At 50.0% G+C, this 23,041-nt stretch overlaps 1 protein-coding gene across 3 annotated transcripts in view; it reads left to right on the forward strand.

Annotated features, from left to right (window-relative positions):
- The window catches only part of LOC119978506 (arf-GAP with dual PH domain-containing protein 1), a 147,262-nt gene that overhangs the window by 121,448 nt on the left and 2,773 nt on the right, over positions 1-23,041 (forward strand). For 2 of the 3 annotated variants that reach the window (XM_038820185.1, XM_038820184.1), the window contains 4 exons: positions 1,718-1,801; positions 9,228-9,290; positions 19,027-19,098; positions 21,637-21,865. In XM_038820185.1, coding sequence (XP_038676113.1) covers positions 1,718-1,801; positions 9,228-9,290; positions 19,027-19,098; positions 21,637-21,865 — 448 coding nt within the window. The remainder of the gene's footprint in view (positions 1-1,717; positions 1,802-9,227; positions 9,291-19,026; positions 19,099-21,636; positions 21,866-23,041) is intronic. The other variant, XM_038820186.1, reaches the window with a different exon arrangement.

The following is a 23,041-nucleotide window of genomic DNA, read 5'->3' on the forward strand; positions in this document are numbered from 1 at the left end:
GTAGAAGTGGGACCCTCAATATTTAAGAAGTATTTAGGTGAGCATTTGAAACACCGTAGCATACAAGGTTACCGACCAAGTACTGGAAAATGGGATTAGAATAGATAGGTGTTTGAGGCCAGTGCAGACATGAAGAGCCAAAGGGCCTCTTTCTGTGCTGCAAAACTCTATGGACTGGATTATTCCGCCGCGTCTGCCTTAAGAACGCCAAGGTTGAGCCACGTACACTGGAGAACTCCATTGACCTCGGGTGGGATCCGCCGGTCACCGAGCAGACGCGACCGGAGAATCCGCCCTATGACTCAAAAATAGACTGACCATTAGTCATTTGTGATCTCCTCTAGTTGCATGCTATCTCTCAGTGCAGTGACCCACGAGCAGGTTTCACTTTAGCTGCTATTTTTGCATTGATCTGGTTCTGTTTTAACAGCAAAGATCAACAGCAGCCAGCTAGCCTAAACTGAACTGTTCAATAGCCCTGTGTTCCTGGGGCGGTAACCAACTTAAAATGAGGCTATTAACAGTAGTGGTGCCATTATAAATATGCCGCACTCCACTTGAATATCATCCCAGAATATGTGCTGAGCCTCCCAAGTGGGATTTGAATGTCCGGGCTCATATTTGACATAATGCTGTAGGATCTTTTACAATCATGAGAAGACAGGCAGGGCCTCAGCTGAACATTTCATCCAAAAAAACAACACCTTAACCCACAACCAAGGTTGTGTTCACTGAACCACAGCTCATCTTTAATGAGATACAAAATGCTTATTACACAATTTATAATCCACACAGCATTTCAATGTGGACCATGGGCTCTTGGAACTGTTTGTACTATTAGACAGAGATGGACTTGCACTTCTGAGGGCCGCATGCTCTCCCTCTTTGGTGGGGCCCCACGTTATGGCCTGCCCCCTGGTGACATGGCAGCCCGCCCCCCAATGACATAGAACCCCGCCGACAATGACGCCTTTGCTGAACTCCCGCTTGGGTGGCCGGGCCACGAGCCTCGATGACCATGTTTGCTCATGGCTGGCTGCCTGGTGGCTTGTTCTTTTTGGTCGGTTGCCCACCTGCCTTCCTCGCCCCTGGCCTGGAATTGCTCCTCTGCTCCCCTTGGGCGGCATCTGCTTGTCGTCTCGCTGAAGGCTTCACAGACTCGCACCCTGCTGTTAGGTCGGCGACATCGCTTTTACCTCAGGTTGCCCGTCAGACCAAATGGCAGAAACTTGGCTGCTGCTTTGCACTTTTACTCAATAAAAACTCAGAAACTTCACACCAATTCAGGGGATCCGTGTCTGAACTGCTTGAAGCCTCCATTAGATGGGTTTCTAACGACAATGGTTTCATCAGATTTATATTTAAATTTTACCATCTGCCAAGGTGGGATTCGAAACCGGATCCCCAGAGCATTACCCTAGGTCTCTAGATTAGTAATCCAGCAGCAAAACCACTGCGCTACTACCTCCCCTGCTAAAGTGGCATACGCTCAGCAGCTTAAATAAATAACCCACAGTCATTCAGTTCGTCCCACGTGCTAAACTCTAAATGCATCAGCTATAATTATTTTAGTTTAATGGCGCTTTATAAATAGGCTATCAGATGTATAGTGTCAGTAGGTTGCTTGGCCAGCAGATGTACAGTGCTGGTCACTTGCCTGACCAATGGTAGTGTATTTAAATAATCTATTTGCTAATTCATTCTTTCTTGCAAATAGGAAATAGTTGACTGGTTCAATGCAATCCGAGCGGCTCGTTTTCATTACTTACAAGTGGCATTCCCAGGAGCCAGTGACGCTGATGTGAGTGCCATTATATATCAAACTTCTTTACCCAGAGAGTGGTTAGAATGTGGAAAATGGTGCCGGAAGGAGTTGTTGAAGTGAACAGCTTAGATGCCTTTAAGGCGAACCTAGATAAACACATGAAGGAGATAGCAAGAAGTGTTGATGGAGTTGAGTGAAATGGCATTAGATCTCTCCCATTTAAATATTTAGCTTTTTTGTTTGTCCTACCAAAGTCGATAACCTCACATTTTCCCGCATGATACTCCATCTGCCAATGTTTCCCCACTTGTTTAACCTATCCTCTTTGTGTCCCCCTTGCAACTTGTTTTACACCAATCTTTCCATCATCAACAAATTTGGCCACAATACACTTCATCCAGTTCATTAATATAGATTGTTAATGGCTGATCTCCAGCACTGTGGCACTCCACTATTTACAGTTTACCAACTGAAGATGATCTGTTTATCCCAAGTCTCTTACTTCCTTTTAGTTAGCTCTGCCCAGACTAATATATAACGCGCAGCATCATGAGCTCTTATCTTGCATAATAATCTTTAATGAGGCCCCTTATTGTATGCCTTTTGGAAATCTAAATACATTACGGGCGCGATTCAACTAACTGGAAACAAAGTCCCATTGCGAGCGTGTTTAGCTGCATGTCTCTCGGCGCTCACAGCACCAAGAAACACACATGGCTAAACAACACTACTCACATTGCATAAGGGACCTCAGTGGAGAACATGCAGCCAAGGTCACCCATAGCCCCATTTTGTACACTGAGGAGCTCTGCTCACTGTAACCACCGACCCACCCCCTATCCCGAACACACTATGGGAGGGTTTCCAGCCCCCTGCACCCACCCCAACACCCATACAGGGCACCCTCAGCCCGATCTTGCACATGCACACAAAAAATACACAAAAGTACCCATGCCAGCTGACCGTGACTCCTGGGCATCTTGGAAGTACCAGGGCACTACCCTGCCCAAAGCGCATGCAGCTTGGGGCCTCCAAACCCCTGGGAGACCCCCATGAGTGCTTTTTTCCCCAAAAAATATACTTTATTCATAAAATCTCTAATAAACATTACAGAACATTTCAAATTGTCTAGACTGTCCATTTCCTTCAAAGTTACACATTCACTTGTTTTCTTCCATTCAATTGGTATGACATTACACACATATCCCTCTTTACATTACAATTCTTTCTTAAATATTAACATTGTCATGTTTGTTTTATACATTGGAGTGTTGAAGACCCAAACCGAGGGGTTTTACACTGTTAACCCCCCTTGGTGTACATTTGTTGGAAGACCTTACACAGTGGTCTTTCCCCATTGCGCCTTGGCGGCAGCTGCCCCAAGCTTGAGTGCGTCCCTCAGCACGTAGTCCTGGACCTTGGAATGTGCCAGTGTGCAACACTCGGCCGAGGACAATTCTTTGCACTGGAAGATCAGCAAGTTTCGGGCAGACCAAAGAGCGTCTTTCACCGAGTTGATGACCTTCCAGCAGCAGTTGATTTTGTCTCGGTGTGTGTCCCTGGAAACAGTCCGTAGAGCACAGAGTCCTGTGTCACAGAGCTGCTCGGGATGAACCTGGACAAATACCACTGCATCTCTCTCCAGACCTTCTTTGCAAAGGCACATTCCACAAGGAGGTGGGTGACCGTCTCATTTCCCCCACAGTCACTCCGAGGGCAGCGTGCAACGGTGCTGATCCTTCCGGTGTGCATGAAGAATCTGACAGGGAGGGCCCTTCTCACCACCAGCCAAGCTAGGTCTTGGTGCTTGTTTGAAAGTTCTGGTGATGAGGCGTTCTGCCAAATGACTCTGACAGTCTGCTCAGGGAACCATCCAACGTCCTCCACAGTCTCCTTTTCCCTGAGGGCCTCGAGGGCATTACGTGCTGACCACTGCTTCATTGCCTTGTGGTCAAAGGTGCTTTCTTTAAAAAATGTTTCCACGAGGAATAGGTGGTATAGCATGATCCAACTACTTGGAGCGTTCCGTGGCAATGAGGCCAGGCCCATCCTTCGTAACACCGGGGACAGGTAGAACCTCAGTATGTAGTGACACTTGGTGTTTGCATACCGGGGGGTCCACGCACAGCTTGATGCAGCTGCACACAAAGATGGCCATCAGGATCAGGGCGGCGTTGGGTACGTTCTTCCCTCCTTTATCCAGAGGTTTGTACATGGTGTCCCTTCAGACACGGTCCATCTTGGATCTCCAGATGAATTTGAAGATGGCCCGGGTGACTGCTGCGGTGTAGGGTCGGGTAATGGGCCAGACCTGCGCTACGTACAGTAACACCGAGAGTACCTCAGATCTGATGACCAGGGTTTTGCCCGCAATGGAGAGGGAGCGTTGCTCTCACTAGCCCAGTTTCTGTTTTACTTTGGCAATGCGCTCCTCTCAGTTTTTGGTGCACGCCCCAGCCACTCCGAACCATATACCCAGCATCTTCAGGTAATCTGACCTGACCGTGAAGGGAACAGAGGACCGGTCGGCCCAGTTCCCAAAGAACATGGCTTCGCTCTTGCCGCGGTTTACCTTGGCTCCCGAGGCCAGTTCAAACTGGTCGCAGGCATTCAAGAGCCTGCGTACAGACGCAGGATCCGAGCAGAAGACGGCGACATCGTCCATGTACAGGGTGGCCTTGACTTGCACGCCTCCGCTGCCTGGGATCGTCACTCCTCTCATACCCGGATCCTTCCTGATGGACTCGGCAAAAGGTTCTATGCAGCACATAGACAGGGCCGAGGAGAGCGGGCAGCCCTGCCTGACTCCAGATTTGATCTGGAACTTTTCTGATTCCCACCCATTGATTGAGACTGCGCTATAGATGTTTGTGTAGAGCAGTTTGATCCAATTGCGGATTCCCTCCCCAAACCCCATTTTGGAGAGTACATCCATCATGTAGGTGTGCGATAGTCTGTCAAAAGCCTTCTCCTGGTCAAGGCTGATGAGACAAATGCCCACCCTCCTGTCCTGCACGTAGGCGATCGTATCCCTGAGCAGCGCGAGGCTATCGGAGATCTTCCTGCCGGGTACAGCACAGGTCTGGTCAGGGTGGATCACCGACTCCTGAGTAGACTTGACCCGATTGGCGATGACCTTGGCTAGAATTTTGTAATCCACATTCAAAGTGAAATGGGTCGCCAATTTCGAATTTCTTCCCTTTCCCCCTTCTGCTTGTAGATGAGGGTGATGATGCCTTTCCTCATGGATTCTGACATGCTGCCGCCCCAAAGCATACTCTCGTACACTTCCAGCAGGTCTGGGCCCATCCAGTCCCACAGAGCCGGATACAACTCAGCCGGTAAGCCGTCGCTTCCGGGAGTTTTACTCGTCTCAAAGAACTTGACGCCCTTTGTCAGCTCGTCCAGAGTTAGTGGTTTGTCCAGGTTTTCCCGCTCACTGTCGTCCAAGACCTCCGTGATAGACGACAGGAAAGTCTGGTAAACAGTGCTATCTGTTGGCTTCAGATCATACAGTCCAGCCAAAAAGGATCTACTGATCCTCAGGATGTCAGACTGCGATGATTTTACAGAGCCATCGTCTTCATTCGGACTGCTGATCACAGGGGTCTCTCTGTGCACCTTTTGGAAGAAGAAGCGTGAGCACTTTTAATCCTGCTCCACGGAGCGGACTCTGGAATGGAAAATAACCTTGGAGGCCTCCGAGGTGTAGAGCGAGGCTTGCTGGCCCTTCACCTCTTGGAGATCCTCCTTGACATCAACCCCCATTGACTGCAGACCCCCATGAGTGCTATTCCATCTGGTCCCCATTTGTGGAAACCAGTCCAAGACAAAGGAGATGAATCCCAAAGCCTCAGGTACCTGTGGAATCTGCACATTAAAGTGAGACTAGTTGTCTCGTTTTAATATGCAGATTTGCCACAAGTGATCTCACCCATATTGCAACGTCTCGTGAGATTGCGTTAGATCTCGAGGCGCTGCAAGCCAGGTAGTCTCCCGGCTTTTGTCGACCACGCTGCGCCGCGGTGCGCTGCTTTTCGGGTGCCACTTGGTTATTTGATCGTGCCCTACATCTACTGGTTCCCCTTCATCCATCCTCCTTGTTATATCCTCAAAAAACCTGTCAAAAATTATTTCACTTTCTAAAAGCACCAATGTGGGCTATTTGGGCCAATTAGTCAATTTGTTTGTCAGTCATCCAGACTCGAAATGTTAGCTCGCTTCTCTCCCCACAGATGTTGTTAGACGTGCTGAGATTGTCCAGTATTTTCTATTTTCGTTTCAGATTCCAGTTTGCTTTTATATTATTATAGTCAATTTCTGTGCTGTAAATCATATGTCAATTGTTTTTTTAATTGGATTTTTAAAAATCCAACTCTGATATTCTTCAACTTCTTTGTCCTGCTTCACAGTGTTTTGCTCAATAAAATCATTTCTTCATCACCACTTTAATTAGGGGGTGGTCCAAAAGGGAATAAACGGATAGTTGCCAAAGCAGTGATTTCCTATAGTGAAGTGTCTCATAATCTCCAGAAGTTCCCACTGTACCAGAATGGATATGAACGTTCAGCGTGACCCAATGTTGTGACTGTGCTGTCTGAAAATTATGGGTGATAGAGGTACCACAGATCAATTATTTGTGACGAGCTCCTGAGAACTCCTTCTCCAAGTCACATACTAGGATATAGCCAAGGTCACAAACTTCGGAGCCATTCAATTGTTATAAATCAGGCTGGCGTTACAGCGGATTAGGGAGTTAGTTGGGTTTAGCTGTTTGGGAAGGTCGGACCGGGATGGAACACTAGAGGGCTATATGGAAACGGCAAATGGAGATTTCCTTGCTGCTCTGTTGGGGACAAAGACCAGGGAGTGTTGGAGACAGCTAAAAATAGGATAGATATCATAGATTCATAGAATTTACAGTGCAGAAAGAGGCCATTCGGCCCATCGAGTCTGCACCTGCCCTTGGAAAGAACACCCGACCTAAGCCCACTCCTCCACCCTATACCCGTAACCCAGTAACCCCATCTAATCTTTTAGTTCACTAAGGGCAATTTAGTATGGCCAATCCACCTCGCCTGCACATCTTTGGACTGTGGGAGGAAACCGGAGCATCCGGAGGAAACCCACGCAGACACGGGGAGAACGTGCAGACTCCGCACAGACAGTGACCCAGTGGGGAATCGAATCTGGAACCCTGCAGCTGTGAAGCAATTGTGCGAACCACTGTGCTACCGTGCTGCCCCAGTATGATCCAGGTTGGACAACTTGCCCCATGGAAATAGCTTTGTGATAAATTAAATAAGAACATGATGAGAAGGGATGGGAGCCACCCAGTAAGATGATGGTTGATTTTTTACCCAAATTTCATTTTCCTGCTGTATTGCCATGTTGCTTCATTCTGTGAGATCCGTTGGATTGTTGGATTTGTTTATTATCATATGTACCCAGGCACAGTGAAAAGTATTGTTCTGTGTACAGTTCAAACAGATCATTCCGTACATGAAAAGAAAATACACAATGTAAATACATAGACAAGGGCATCGGGTGAAGCATAGGGAGTGTAGTACTACTCAGTAGAGAAGTTGTGAAGAGATCAGGTCAGTCCATAAGTGGGTCGTTTCGGAATCTGGTAACAGCTGTTTTTGAATGTTTGTGCGTTTTCTCAGACTTATGTATCTCCTGCCCGATGGAAGAAGTTGGAAGAGTGAGTAAACCGGTTGGGAGGGGTCTTTGATCATGTTGCCCGCTTTCCCAAGGCAGGGGGGAGGGGGGTGTATAGATAGAGTCAATGGATGGGAGGCAGGTTTGTGTGATGGACTGGGCGGTCTTCATGACTCTCTGAAGTTTCTTCCAGTCTTGGGACGAGCAGTTGCCATACCAGGCTATGATGCAGCCAGATAAGATGGTTTCTATGGTGTACCTGTAAAGGTTGGTAAGAGTCAATGTAGGCATGCCGAATTTCCTTAGTTTCCTGAGGAAGTATAGGCGCTGTTGTGCTTTCTTAGTCGTAGCGTCGACGTGGGTGGACCAGGACAGATTGTTGGTGACGTACTCACCTCGGAATTTGAAGCTGTCAACCATCTCCACCTTGGCCCTGTTGATGCTGGCAGGGGTGTGTACGATACTTTGCATCCTGAAGTCAATGACCAGCCCTTTAGTTTTGCTGACATTGAGGGAGAAATTGTTGTCATGACACCACACTACTAGGTTCTCTATCTCCCTCCTGTACTCTGACTTATTGTTGTTTGAGATCCGACCCACTACGGTTGTGTCGTTAGCAAACTTGTAGATGGAGTTGGAGCCAAATTTTGCCACACAGTCGTGTGTGTATAGGGAGTATAGTAGGGGGCTAAGTACACAGCCTTGCGGGGCCCCAGTATACCTCATATACCCCGGTATACCCGGTCGACCTCAGTCATGAATATACTCATCGACTGAGCAGCCACAGCCCTCTTGGCTTAGAGTTTTAAAGATTCAATACCCTGTAACAAAATTTAACTTCCTCTTCATCCTACATGGCCAACTCCATATCCTGAGACATTGACCTTTAGGTTTTCACTCTCCAGCTAGTGGAAACTGCCTTGGGCCTAGGTAGAGTGCTCTTTTGGAGGGTTGTGCAGACTTGATGGGCCAAATTTCCTCCTTCTGCACTGTAGGGATTCTATGATTCTATGAATGGTACAGATGGTCAGTTAACCATTGATCAATCTTGTCCAGTCCAGCCAACACTGCAGTGGTTTAAAGCACAGTCACATATTCAAGAAATGTCACCTTGAAAGGTTTAAAAAACACAGGCATTTATATTATGTCTTTCACAACTTTGGAATGTACAAGCATCTAAGTGGTGTTTTTGAAGTGTAATGACCACTCTAACGTAGTAAACAGGACAAGCCGTGAGAAATGTATCAGTGACCCGTACTGCCCAGGTTTAATCAGTGAATCTCCAGTGATAGTCCATGAGCATCACCAAGTCTTAGCTCCTGCCAGCCCCGATCCCAAGTTCCCTGGGCTAACGTTGTGTTTCCCTGCACACATCAGATAGACAAAACTTCCATTTATGGCGGCTCCCTCCAGTCTTCTCTTTCCGACACCCCAGCCACAACTTTCCATACACCAAGAGCCATTTCCTCGTTCAGAACTAGCAGCTTTGACATCCTCGTTCTCTGCTGAAGGTAGCAACACCAACATCCACAGTCCCTTCGTCCGGTTAAAAAAAAACACCTCCTCAGCATCACAAGTTTGCAGATTTATACTGTTCCAGTTCCCTCTTCCGTACCTCAACAGAGATCTCTAATGCAGCCTCTAACAAGTAACATTATGGGATCAGCACCAAGTGACGCCCGTAAGGACCTGGCTGTGTCGCCCAGCTTTAGGTTCAGCCTTTGGTTTGAGCTCTCGATGTAGTATTGCCATGTGTCCTGGAAGAATATTAACAACAGTATTTTCCTTTGTGTCTCAGTTGGTACCAAAACTGACGAGAAATTATGGGAAAGAGGGATACATGGAGAAGACGGGACCGAAGGTCAGTCAAACTTTGGCAGTTAAATAATTGAAAAAAATTACTTATCTCTGAGTCATGAGAATAATCTACTGTCAAGCCAGGTACTGTTTGCTCTTCGGGTGCTTCTGTTACCGTGGACATGATCTAAATGGCCTTGTCTTGTAGGCCTCTCCGTGACACCAGTTAGCACTGGTCTCCACAAACGGGAACCTGACATAACGGCGCTTAGGGGGGTCTCACAGACGATCGGCGCCCCGGGTGGTCGGACTCTGGCCAGGGTGGTCCCCTGGCACTCCCGATGCCACCTGAGCACTGCCAGCCTGGAATTCTGGTAGTGCCGCCAGGGTACCACCCTGAAAATGTCAGGGTGCCCAAATGGCACTGCCAGGCTGGAAGGGACACAGCCAGGGTGCCAGTGCCCAGGTGGCACCTTGCTCATGCCAGGGATCGAGCTCGGGGGTGTCCTGTCCTTAAGAGGTGGGTTGCGGTGCTCGAGAACTCCCTAACATGTAAGTTGGGGAGATCCGGAGGCCGCCGTGGAGGGTGGGGGATGGGGGGGGCACGAGATAGGGACACATTTAAAAATGGCTCCAGATCTCTTCCTGCACTGGCGAGCGGAGCTCGTTAGTGCAGGAAATGGGTCCAAGTGCGGCCTCGGTGGGGCGTTCCTCGCAGGAGCCCAAAAAAGAAGCAGAGTCCCATTCCCAGCACTGCAAGCGCCAGGAAACACCCCACCAAATATGCCCAAATGTTTATTTTCCATTAAATCGTGCCCTATGTCTCCATGAAGTGAAATATTAGGTCTGATATGTAGATCACAAGGTAGCCAATCCTTCCAGAATATTCCTGATGGAACCATCAATTCACTAGACTCGAGTTTTAAGATATGAACAGTGGTTTTAATCTACTTACTACAGAGCCAGCCTGTTACCCGTTGAACTCTCGATGAACTGGCAGGCTGGCTCTGGACAAGGGTATTTATACAGCAGTCCAGGGGGAGGAGTCGTGGGCGGAGCCAAGGGTGGAGCCCTGCACAAACTCCTGAGCATTCCCAGAGCTACTCCCCCTAGTGGTCGGATAACGCTACTGCGCTTACAATGGTATTGGTAAATACAGTGTGAATTACTAAATTACATTCACCACAATTCCACCTCCACATCATACTGTCTCACCGAAGGTGCTCCTCTATTTTCTCCCCAGAAAGGCTGTTCCACGTGTTGACTGCTCTTTGTACAAGGAACCTCTCCTCTTTCACCAGTTCTAACCTGACACACTCATTCCAATAGGAGTTCTGTCTAAAAAGTAACCTCCACCCTGTTTTAGAATCCTCAGTGAGAATTGATGTCCCACTCGGTCAAAGGGAACATTTGCACAAGCCCCCCCCCCCCCCCCCCCCCCCCCCGGCCCCTCCCCTAAGTTTTCAAGATTTTGATTAAAGATTTATTTCCAGCACACTGCTGCAACTTGCCCGAGGAGGACAAAAGGGTGATTTGACCCGGTGGGGGGGGGGGGGGGGGGGGGGGGGGCGCAGAGCTGGATGGGCGTGGATGGTAGACTTTGTTCATGGGATGATACCTGCAGGATCACACCCAGCTGCTGTTGGCAATCCTATCTCTCAGCTGCCTTCTTTTCGACTCCATTGAGGTTTTACTGAAGTCTTTGATCTTAAGAGCAGCTTCCTTGTGCTTCCGTGCCCAGTTTTTGTGCCAAAGATACAGTATTCTGGGCACGGTGTGACCAGGGCCGTGTGCTGTTTCATTGTGACATTGTCTCAGTGAAGCACTTTAAAAGGTGCTTTATAAATGCAAGTTGTTGTTGCTGTCCCAGTGATTGGAGCAAATGCCTAATCAATTAAGATATGCCAAGAATCCTTTTGGCTTCACAGAAACAACTTGCACGTATATATGACTTGAAAATGTGGCAAGGTGCTTCTCGAGACTGAACGTGACACCGAGCCACACAGAGACATTGGGCGCGATTATCCGATGTCACGCCGGTTGAGAGAATAGCGTGCTGCACCGTTTTTTCACGCGACGCCGGTCCGACGCGCTCCCGCTATTCTCCCAACCAGCCAAATTTGTGTCATCGTGTTTCGCGCGCAAAAACACGGAGAATCGCCCGTTGCAGCCAAAATGGCAATTCTCCGGCACCCCCACTATTCTCTGGGCCGAAGTCCCGACGTCGTGACGCAAGGTCAAGCCGTCACCGTCCACACCTGCTTTTTAAAGTCGCCAGCCAGTCGTGCTGGCTGACGAGGAGTGAGGAGGAGAGCAGACCTTCCCGGAGTCTCCGTAAACTGGGGAAGGCTTCCCCGAGACTGCAGCGACCAGTCCGGGAGGGGCGGGGGGGGGGGGGGGGGGGGGGGGAGAGAGGGAGAAGTGGGAGGGGGGGAGAGAGAGGAAGAAGTGGGGGGGGGAGAGAGGGAGTGAGCAGGGGGGGGAGAGAGGGAGTGAGTGGGGGGGGAGAGAGGGAGTGAGTGGGGGGGGGGGGGAGAGAGGGAGTGAGTGGGGGGGGGGAGAGAGGGAGTGAGTGGGGGGGGGGGGAGAGAGGGAGTGAGTGGAGTGGGTCGTCCACCCCCGGATGCAACATCTCAGCCGCCCTGCCATGGCAGGACGGTGACGAGGACACTGCCGCTAGTTGCCCTGTGGCTGATGGCCACAGCCCACTGATGGACCGGTGAGGAGGACGTGTTGTTAACTGTCCGTTGGACGCAGAAAGTGGCCACATGTCAGCAGCGCGACCAGGCCACCGGGACACACAGGTATCCCGTGGCAGGCGGCTGCCGAAGTGTCGACTAACCTCCGTCTAACATGTTGTTTCTCTGCCCCCCACCACCCTTCTGTAGGTGACCATAATGTATTAGAACAGAACGGCTATGTTCAGCGCAGTGGTTGGGGCCGCTGCACTGCAGTTGGACATCCAGCAGCGTCCACAGCGACATCCCACAGTGGATGCAGGGGCAGCTGCAGCAGCAGAGGGAATGGCCGCGGAGTGGACCGTCGTCGAGCAGCATGGGGGGTTGGAGGAGGAGGAGGAGACACTGATGGTGGAGCCAGGGCTCCAGCGGCAACAATCGAGGCCGAGGGTGTACCGTGCCCGGCTCTCGAGACAATGCCGGACATCACCTGCAGGAGGAGACTCCGGCTGAGCAGGGAGACGGTCGCATATATCTGCCAACTCGTGTCGCACCTCGCCCCACGTGGAACGGGAGGAGGACACGCGATACCGGTTGCCGTCAAGGTGATGGTGGCACTTAACTTCTATGTGACCGGCTCCTTCCAGTCTCCGAGCGGGGACTTATCCGGGATCTCACAGGCATCGGTGCACAGGTGCATCCGGGATGTGACCGACGCCCTCTATGCCATCGCCGACCGCTACATCACCTTTCCCAAGGACCGAGCAAATCAAGACGCACGAGCCCGTGGATTTGCCAACGTGGCCGGGATACCAATAGTCCAGGGGGTCATTGATTGTGTTCACGTCCCCATGCGCCCGCCTGCAGGCAGCAGGGAAGTGTTCACAAACAGGAGGGGGACATACTCCATGAACATCCAGGTGGTATGCGACCCCCATATGAAGATCATGCACGTGTACGCAAGGTTCCCTGGAAGTGTGCATGATGCGTACATTCTTGCACAGTCATTCATCCCTGCTATGTTTGAGGGACGGCCCCCCCCAGCTGAGGGGCTGGTTGCTGGGCGACAGGGGTTATCCACTGAGGTCTTGGCTGATGACGCCCATACGGAGGCCTCAGACCAACGCGGAGACCCTTTTCAATGAGGTCCATGCAGCAACCAGGGGTGTGGTGGAGCGCTGCTTCGGTCTGCTGAAAATGCGATTCAGGTGCCTGGACCGCTCAGGAGGGGCCCTGCAGTACCAGCCTGACAGGGTCGCTCGCATTGTCGTGGTCTGCTGTCCACTGGTGGTGGAGTCGGAGGCAGAAGCCACTGGCAGTGGTGCCAACACGGAGACGGAGGAGGAGGAGGAGGTTGGTGGTGCGTCGGGCGCAGCACACAGACACGACCCGGGTGCTGGTAATGTCCAGGAGACTGCACGACGGACCCGGCGAGGACGGCAGGCACGCGACGCCTTGGTGGCAGCAAGATTCACGCGTAGCGCGCGACGTCCCCGCTGAACACCAAACCACCACCTGCATTGCCAGTCGTGCAGACGGTCAGCACACAACTTCACCCCCCCCCCTCCCCCCCGCCGCACCGTGTACACTGCTCCACTTCGAGATCACCCTTACCACTGCGGCACAATGGTATGGCACGACATTGATGGCTGTGTCAGCGGGTGTGATCAGTGCCATGTTGAATGATGACAGCCCGCTCTGCGATGAGCTGTGAGCTCAGAATCGTTAGACAAAGTCTGACCCATGGCAATAGCTGAACCATCCATCTCGGTGGTCGCTGTGTTCATCAGGGACACTCCATCACGTGCCTGCGGGGGGTAGCTGTGGGAGGGGGTGGGGGGGGGGGGGGGAAGGGACTGCACACCCGGCACTGAAGTTTCACCGCTCGTCAACCCCAGCGACACTCAGTCACCATCACGATCCCCGTGGCAACAGAAAAATCACAGTCTTACAAGTTAGGTGCAACAGTGAGTTTAATGGTGAATATTATGTACAGATGCCCTAGCCCCTACAACCAATCTGTGCCTTTCACCCGTGCCAACTTACTCTGTGTCCCTCTTCATTGCCTTACGGACCCTACCACTACGTCTAAGTGAATCCCCAGATGGTACAGCAGGAGTGGAGGCGGACTGCTGAGAATCACGCCCCGCGACATGTCTCCCTGTCGGCATTCATTTCATGGGGCGACCCGGCCTTGATGGGCCAGGCTGCTCCGCGGGCATTTCGAATGATGTGGTGCCACCTTGCTCTGCCCGCTGCCCACCTGATGCACCAGGGATGGGACGGGAGGAGGCTGAGAGTTCAAGGACGTCCCGTGATGGAGTTAATGGGACGGGCCCCAGAACCTCCTCCTCCCTCGGGGAGCCCAGTGGCTCCCGGGCCTCACTGCGGGACGGAGGTGCGAGCGGGGAGGTGCCCCGTCGCCCCACCGACACCTGGCGCTGCCAGTCCTGGAATCCTGCAACAGTATCGACCAGGGTTCGAAGGTTCGCTGAGACGGAGTCCAGGGAGTGAGACATTCCCGCCAGCGACTGTGTGACCTCAACCTGTGAGTGCGCGACGCCATCCAGCACGTGTGTCAGGCGGTCGATGCTCTCCGCGACTGACGGGACTGTGCAATGGCCTGCTGGGACTGTGCCATGGCCTGCTGGGACTGTGCCATGGCCTGCTGGGACTGTGCCATGCGTGCTGGGACTGTGCCATGCGTGCTGGGACTGGGCCATGGCGTGCTGGGACTGGGCCATGGCATGCTGGGACTGTGCCATGGCCTGCTGGGACTGGGTCATGGCGTGCTGGGACTGGGCCATGGCATGCTGGGACTGTGCCATGGCCTGCTGGGACTGGGTCATGGCGTGCTGGGACTGGGCCATGGCATGCTGGGACTGTGCCATGGCCTGCTGGGACTGTGCCATGCGTGCTGGGACTGTGCCATGCGTGCTGGGACTGGGCCATGGCCTGGTGAGACTCGGCCAGGGTCCGTAGCGCGCCGGCAATGTCGTTTTGGCTCTGGCACATTGCTGCCTGTGAGAGGCCAGCCCTGTCCAGGGCCAAGGATGACGCGTGCACATTAAGCCCAACGCCTTGCATAACCTGACCCATGGCCGATACCGTTTCACTCATTGCCTCGACCGCGGACGCCACCCGTGCGGTGTCGGCCTGGGTGGCTGCCATGAGCGGCACCACTCCCTGCTCCTGAACGCGGTTTGATTCCTCTAACTGCGTCTGCAGCTGCTGGAAGACGGCCCTTATCCCGTCATTGTGTCCCTGGGTTTCAAAATGCATCGGCTGTCCACGTGGGTCGAGTAAATCCAGGAACCCGGAAAGCGTCTGGGAACCAGCTGGATGCTGGGCCTGGGCTGCCCTCCGACCGTCCAGCCCCTCGGCTGCTCCGACCTCCATCTGCTGTACCGGCTCAGCTGCGTGGTGCACACCAGACCGTGACCCAGAAGGCTCATCACTTAATTGCCCAACCGAGGTGAGTGTCTCTGGGATGGTGGATGATGTGGGAAACAGCAGTGCCGCAAACTCTAGGTTCTCGACCGTCATAAAACCAGCAGTGTCCTCGTCCCAGTCATATCCGAGCGCAGGCTGCACGCAGCCCAAGTCTGGTTCTCCCGCAGGTGACTCTGTTGAGTGTGTCGCCGTCCTGTGTGCGTCCTGCTCGATGGTCCCGGGTTAGGAAGATGGCACTCCTGGCCGACCTTCTGCCACCCTCTGGTGTGCGGCCCTGGGTGCGGTGGTCATGGCAGATGGGCGCGTGTGTGTGGCAGCAGACGGCCCTGGACGTTCATCACCACGCCCTAGGGAACAGAATAATACGGGGTTAATTAGACACGCTCGGCTGGGCGTAGGATGGTCCAGTGGGTAGAGTGTGAGGGGACAGAGGATGGGGGGGTCCAGTGGGTAGAGTGTGAGGGGACAGAGGATGGGCTGGGGGGGGGTCATCATGCAGGGTTGTCTCACTTGGTTCTGCACCTCCAACCTCGCATTGCGCGACCTCCCGGGTGCCAGATCCCCCAGCAAGGTCCAGTGCCCTCTGTTCAAAGACTGTAAGGGGGTGCAGAATGGGTGAACCCCCACCGGTCCTGTTCCGCTCCCGGTTGTTGTGAGCAGTCTTGTCCTGTTTGGGGAGGGGGGGGGGGGGGCATGGATAGATCATCACAATTCAACAGGGAACATCAGGGTGTTCAGATATTGGCACAGGTTGGGGGGAAAGTTGCAGCCACACAATGGCATCTCTCCAGGGGGTCACAGCGCTCATGTGGGTCTGTGACAACTTTGTTAACCACCCTCCACTCACTCTCGCCCCCCCCTCCCCCTCCCCCTCGTGCCTGGGGGGGTGGGGGAGGTGGGTGATGAGGGACTGAGGGACATGGGGGGGGGGGTGGATTGTTGTGACCCGGGGGCACCCTCTTGGCACTTACCCTGGCAGCTCTGGTGAGGTCGTGGAGCTTCTTCCGGCACTGCTCCCCAGACCGAGGGGTCTGCCCCACAGCACTCACTGCCGTGCCCACCTCACGCCAGGCCCGTCGCACAACGCTGGCAGGGTGGCGATGCCCTCTTCTAGGGATGATGATGCCCCTCCGTTGCTCCACCTATTCGAGGAGGGTCTCGAGGTCAGTCTCCCCGAACCTCGGGGCGGCCCTCCGTGGCTCCGTCATTTTCACCCCCTCACTTGTTGTCGTTGCTCGCGGCCTTTTACGACGCGGAGCGGCATCACTCGGGCGTCATTCGGGGGTTGCGGGCTTTTGCCGTCATTCCCCACGTGTTTCCCGCGGCCCCTCTCCTAGCCCATTTCCGGGGCCAGAATCGATCGGGAACAGGGCCGTGTCGAGCCGTCGTGAAACTCGGCCGCGTTCACGACGGCCTTCCCAATGCCGCGCGGGAGTGGAGAATCGCGCCCATTGGGTCAACCATTAGTTTTTCAACACCACCCATGGTTCATGGACCCAAGAAGTAAACTATGTTCTTCGACAAAGTCATTATTTCACAAGAAAGGGAAGTATGTTTTCAGTCCCAAGTTTCGTTCATTTCACACATCTTTATGAGGTTTCTCAGAATTATGTCGGAACTCCTGCAGACAACCACCAATTGTTTTCATTAGAAGAGGAAGCTGAAGTCACAAGCTCCGAAAAATGAATTGACAAATTCAACCAGCTAAAAATGAACTTTAAATGAAGCTCAGCCTGTTGCTTTCAGCCTGTAGGCTCCCCCTGTTGACTGATGTCACTAAATGCCCCAAATCAGTGTCATGATTACAGTCAGATTTGAACTCAATGGTTGGTGGTTCTGAAAGCCAATTCTAAGAGTACTGAATAATCCAAAAACCCTGGACTCCCAAGTTTGAACAAACCCAATACCATCCAGCAAGTCCCAGTTCTTTTCATTTTCCCATTTTAAACTTGATCTGTCATCGCCTAAGTGCCATGCCAAAATAACCATGGTTTTCCAAATGTTATGATCATAGCGAGAATGGGTGACATCGGTGTTGGAGTTGTGGTTAAGCCAGTTGTTCCTGCTGTCCAGCTGTTAATGTTTTCCAGCTAATTCCTTCGCTGATGGCGTCTTGCAATTCTTCCGTTAATTCTTTTGGTGATGATTAGGAACGCTAATCCTTCCGCACGTCCGTCCAAGAGTAAATGTCCTGGTAGCAGAAATCAGAGTAGACACGACTTAACGCCCTTCTCCCGTTCGGCTTCTGCCCTTTTGCAGGCCCCACTCCTTCCAGAAAAACCTACCAGAAAACTTTCTTAAATTGACACAATGGGCGCGATCCAACGGCCACTCTGCGTCCGAAAAGCAACTCGCCGTGCCGCCGTGGGCCGATACAAGTCGTGAGACCCCGGGAAACACGTGGCGAAACGTGCTCGCTGTGCGACGTTGTTCCCTTTTAGTTGAATCGTGCCCAATGTTTGAATCATCCCCTAATGTTAAAAATGTTGACGGTGTGGAAATGGTGTGATAAGTAATAACAGCCAAGTGTACAGGTTGCTCATAAACACATTAAAACATTTTAGAATTTTGAATAAATTCTATTGAAAAGTTTCTTTTGAAATCTCTTGTTCAGCAATCTGATTTGAGGGGCGTTGGCTAGTTCAATTTATTTGAGTTGAATGATTAATCCAGTGATTTGCAATCCATGCATAAAAATAAAGAATTCTAACAATTTGCTGTGTATCCTCAAACTTTCCTAATTTCCTACATACATGCCACACTTTTCCAAGTCTCAAAGGCAAGTTAGGCACTGTTGCCAAAAGATTGAGAGCGATTAGAGTTAGAAGAATGTCCACAAGATAGCGTAAATATGGTCCACAGCAGCAGGCAAATAAAGTATAACAAGTTTTAGGATGGAGAGATCAGGAGGGTTTTTAACCTAGGCACAAATGAACATCTCATTCACCACCTTAAATAGTCATTCCTCCACTCCCGGTGCACAGTGGCTACAGCATAACCATCCACAAGATGTACTGCAGCAACTTGCCAAGACTACTCCTGTCGGTCTCTATCATCTAGATTCTAGAAGGACAAAATCAGCAGATGCACGGCAACACCTTCATTACAAGTTCCCCTCCAAGTCACACCCCATCTTGTCTTGGATGTGTATTGGCCGTTCCTTCACCATTGCTGGGTCAAAATCCTGAAACACCTTCCCTAACAGCACTGTTAGGTGCACCTACACCACATGGACTGCAGTGCTTCAAGAAGGTGGCTCACTACCCCCCTCTATAGGACAATCAGGGATGTGCAACAAATGCTGGCCTTTCCTGCGATGCCCACAACTCAAGAATTAATGTTAATGACAAATCCACAAAGAGTCTGATCAGACTTTATATGGAGACTTGTTAAGACTGTACCAACAAGATCGCAAATGATGATCAGCGTGAATAGACTGCTTTACATTGTTGTCAAATAGATTGCATTCTTTTTTTCAACAGTGATTTGTTCTGCTTGAAAGCTTTTCAGTCTTTCCTTTCTGTTTCAACCTCCTGTGAACATATGGAAGCACTCTTAAACATAATAACTTGTAACGTCAACAAAATGACTTTGTATATTTACTTTACAGAACAGTTTTCATCCCGTCTCTTACATCAGTGCTTTTAACCTTGCTCTGTTTTTCCTCAGCAAACTGAAGGGTTTAAGAAACGATGGTTCACGTTAGACGACAGGAGGCTGATGTACTTTAAAGATCCACTGGTAGGCACAGGACACGTGTCCTCATTTCTTACTTTTAGGAAGTTAGCTGATTCCTTGTTCTAAATGTTCAGGGTGTAATCTCACACAGTGGCACAAGATTCCTCCTCGAATCCAGTACTGGCACAGGAATCATTTTTTCCACCACTTTTTTTTTTAAAAAGGAGCGACAACATTATGCATTTTGAGAACAAGCCACCTGAAAAGAAGGACAAGTGGAATTAAATGACGCCCAAATTCAAAGCAAGCGATGTGTACTAAAGATTCTGTGGTCCGAGCAGGGACAGTGCTTTGGGGGCCAGTGACCTCCAATTGACCCAACTTACAAAATGGGGAAATCCAAGGAAGAAATTGGTCTTGACCATCAATGCAAAATGAGCTCTTTGGTGCCTCACATTCTTTTGTATCAAAGTGAACGGACGCAGTTTAGAACTGGCTGCTGATTCACCCCGAGGTCCGTTTCATACTGAAGCTCATTTCACCCCTTCCCGTTTTGCATTCATACCACTTGCCAGAATAATCAGCAGGAGGCATTTCTCTGCCAGACAGTGATGGCAATAAGCAGCAGTTTGGTCACTATATTTTTAAATTAAATTTTATAAAGGAAGTGTTAGGGAGAATGGCCCCATAATTTTCTATCAGTATGAGATTAACAACAGAGACGTCAGTCTCCCAGTGTGGTGGAATCTATGTTACTGTATTTTGATTGCAGGTAACAAAACTGGTTTTGCACTTTACTTTATCAATTCTGTACCAGGATAATCACTCACCAAAATCTGAACTGGCATTGGATTGTATGACATTGCTTTCATGCTTTGAATGTGCACCTGTAGAAACTGTTTATTAAAAGCCATTGGTGCCGTGGAAGGAACATTTGTTAATTTATTGTATTGTCAACTACCCAAAAGACCATCGGACGTAGGAGCAGAAGTAGGCCATTCAGCCCATCGAGTCTGCTCTGCCATTCGATGAGATCACGACTGGTCTGAAGTGATAATCCTCAACTCCACTTTCCCGCCTTACCCCCGTTACCCTTGATTCCCTTACTGATTAAAAATCTGTCTATCACGCAGCTGAGGATCCGGGTTCGATTCTGGCCCCGGGTCACTGTCTGTGAGGAATTTGCACATTCTCCCCGTGTCAGCCTGGGTCTAACCCCCACAACCCAAAAAGATGTGCAGGGTAGGTGCATTGCCCACGCTAAATTGCCCCTTAATTGGAAAAACAAAGAATTGGATACTCTAAATTTATTCTTTAAAAAAATCTGCCTATCACAGCCTTGAAAATATCCATCCACCGTCCACCTCAGAGACTTGGGAGAGAGTTCAAATAAAAAAAAGAAATATGAGAATGTAGGACTCCTCTTTCACTGTCCCTTTCCAAAGGACCACAATAGCTTACTCCTGTTTGGCACCTTTAACTTAGAGAAACATTCCAAGGCACTTACAGTAATCAAGAAAAATCAGGCTACCCAGTCAAAGTGACAAAAGGCATGGCCAGAGAGGTAGATTTTAAGGATGTTTTCATAAGGAGGAGAGAGGGGTGGTGAAGTGGCAGGGGAGGGAATTTAGGAGCGTGGCACATATGAAGTTGAAAGCACATGGAGCAAACGGCGTGGGGATATGTAAGAGAGGCACAGGAACGGAGGTGGTGGGGGTGTGGATTCGAGGCAGTTTTGCAACACAGATCCCTTTCCTAAATACAAATCTTATCGGTATCGGTCTTGAGATTTTCAAATGAATTCAGCATCCACAGCTTTTTGGTGAAATAGTTTCCATTCCCTTTCTATGACAGAGAGCTTCCTGACTTCACTGATGAATGGCCTGGCTCCAAACGTGAAACAAGGGGAAGAGCCAAGAAGCATTCCTAATCCCAATGCCACTAATTTGGGGAACGCCTGTGGGGGAGTAGGGACAGCTATGTTGTCTTGTACCCAAGCCACAGCCCGAGTTAAAGTGCCTGCTGCCACCCACTATTTAGGCTCAGACACGATGAGAAAGAGTTGCATTCATACAGCACATTTCACATTTAACAACGAATGCAGTCACTATTTAAATGCAGGAAATACAACATCCAATTTGTGTCCAAGGTCTGACAAATGTGATAATGACCACATAATGAGGGATAAATATTGGTCATGGCACAAGGGACAACTCCCTTGTTATTTAAAATAATGCCATGGGATCTTTTACATCCACCCGATGCAGCAGCTCCTTGTCTTAATATTTTGCTTGAAAGACAGCACCTCCAATAGTGTAGCACTCGTTTAGCACTGCCTTGGGATTGTCCACTTAGATTGTTGTGCTCAAGTGGGACTTGAACCCAGGACCTTCTGACTCACAGGTGTGTAGTGCACTATGGCTGAAGACGTGAACATGGGTAAGACACGGAATGGCAGGTGTTAACTGTGGGACTGTACTCCAGCAATGAATGGCCCAATCTTTCAAGGTATAAATCACATTCTTTGGCCTATTTTATACAACAAAGCAGAACAATGCTGAAGAGAGAAAGAGAAAAAACAACCACATTCTCTCATTGCAGGATGCCTTTGCTCGCGGTGAAGTGTTCATTGGGAGTAAGGAAAATAGCTATAGTGTTTTAGATGGTCTTCCTCCAGCAACCCAAGGAAACCATTGGCAATATGGAATTACCATAGTAACTCCTGACAGGAAGTTCCTTTTTGCATGTGAAAGCGAGAATGAGCGTCGCATTTGGATGGAAGCCTTTCAGAAGGTTATTGACAGGGCAATGTTGCCCCAGGAGTACGCAGGTAAGGAACAAAAGCCTTTGCACAAAATGTTTTTCTCTTGTGTGTACAAAGCGAGGAGCAAAATCTGCAGGAGAATCAACACTAAATTGTGTTTATACAGTGACTTTTTCCAAAGACCCACAGCCCTTCACAGGAGGGAGCGATCAATCAAACACCAATTAGCACAGAGCTACATAAGGAAACATAGCGCAAGCAATCTAAAGCTTGGTCAAAGAGGTAGGTTTTCAGGAGATTCTTAAAGGAAGAGGGAGAGTTGGGAGGTGTAAGGAATAAATTCCAGTGTTCAGGACTCAGGCAGCTGTAAACACAACTGTGAATGGTGGAGCGGATAAAATTGAGGAAAAGCACACAGATCTCGGGGGATTGGAGGGTGGGCGGAGGTAACCGAGATTGGGAGAGGCAGAGCCACGGAGGGATTTGGAAACAAAGGTGCAAATTTTCCAAATTTGAGAAGTTGCCAGACCAGGAGGTCGGCGAGGGCAACGGTAAAATATTCTTGAGATTCTGAATACCCTTAGGGTTGTGACAGAATATGGGATTTGCTGTTGTTAGATTCATTTGGAAGTGTTGGGATTAATCTGCCTGTACTCCAACCCTGTAAAGATCTGGAGCAAGGCCATCGTGAAGTGTTAGAATAAAGATTAATAGAGGCACAGTGCTGAATATCAGCTGTGATGGAGATTTCATACAGTACTGGCATTTTCCTTTTGAATAATTCATTCAATTACTCGGACATCAGGCTGTGTCACATTATTTGGTACAAATGCTTCATGCACTGAAATGAAAATTTGCAATAAAGGCTTATTTCTGAAGAATGTTTGACACCCAAATGAACCTTAACTGCTTCTGCCCTGAAGAGGCTGATGTGTTTCCATTGTTCCAGTCTTTCATCATCTGCAACATTCTACTCTTGTGGAATTTATCTTCACTTGTAGTGTTTGTTTCCTCCATTAACTTAACAGAGAAAGGAATTTGATACCAACCTGCTGCAGATTGCGGTGTTGACATCCCATAGCAAAACATCTGAGCTTGTGTCCCTTTTCTGCATTTATTCAGAATGCTTTCTTGAAAAACCTAAACAAGATAATTTACATTGGGTTTCATCTTATGTGCCAACACACTTACCCTTGATGTTTAAAACAATAATATGGTTCTGTTGATTAGCAGGAAATTAAA

The sequence above is a fragment of the Scyliorhinus canicula genome, chromosome 15, assembly GCF_902713615.1.
Source record: "Scyliorhinus canicula chromosome 15, sScyCan1.1, whole genome shotgun sequence".
Taxonomy (NCBI): Eukaryota; Metazoa; Chordata; class Chondrichthyes; order Carcharhiniformes; family Scyliorhinidae; genus Scyliorhinus; species Scyliorhinus canicula.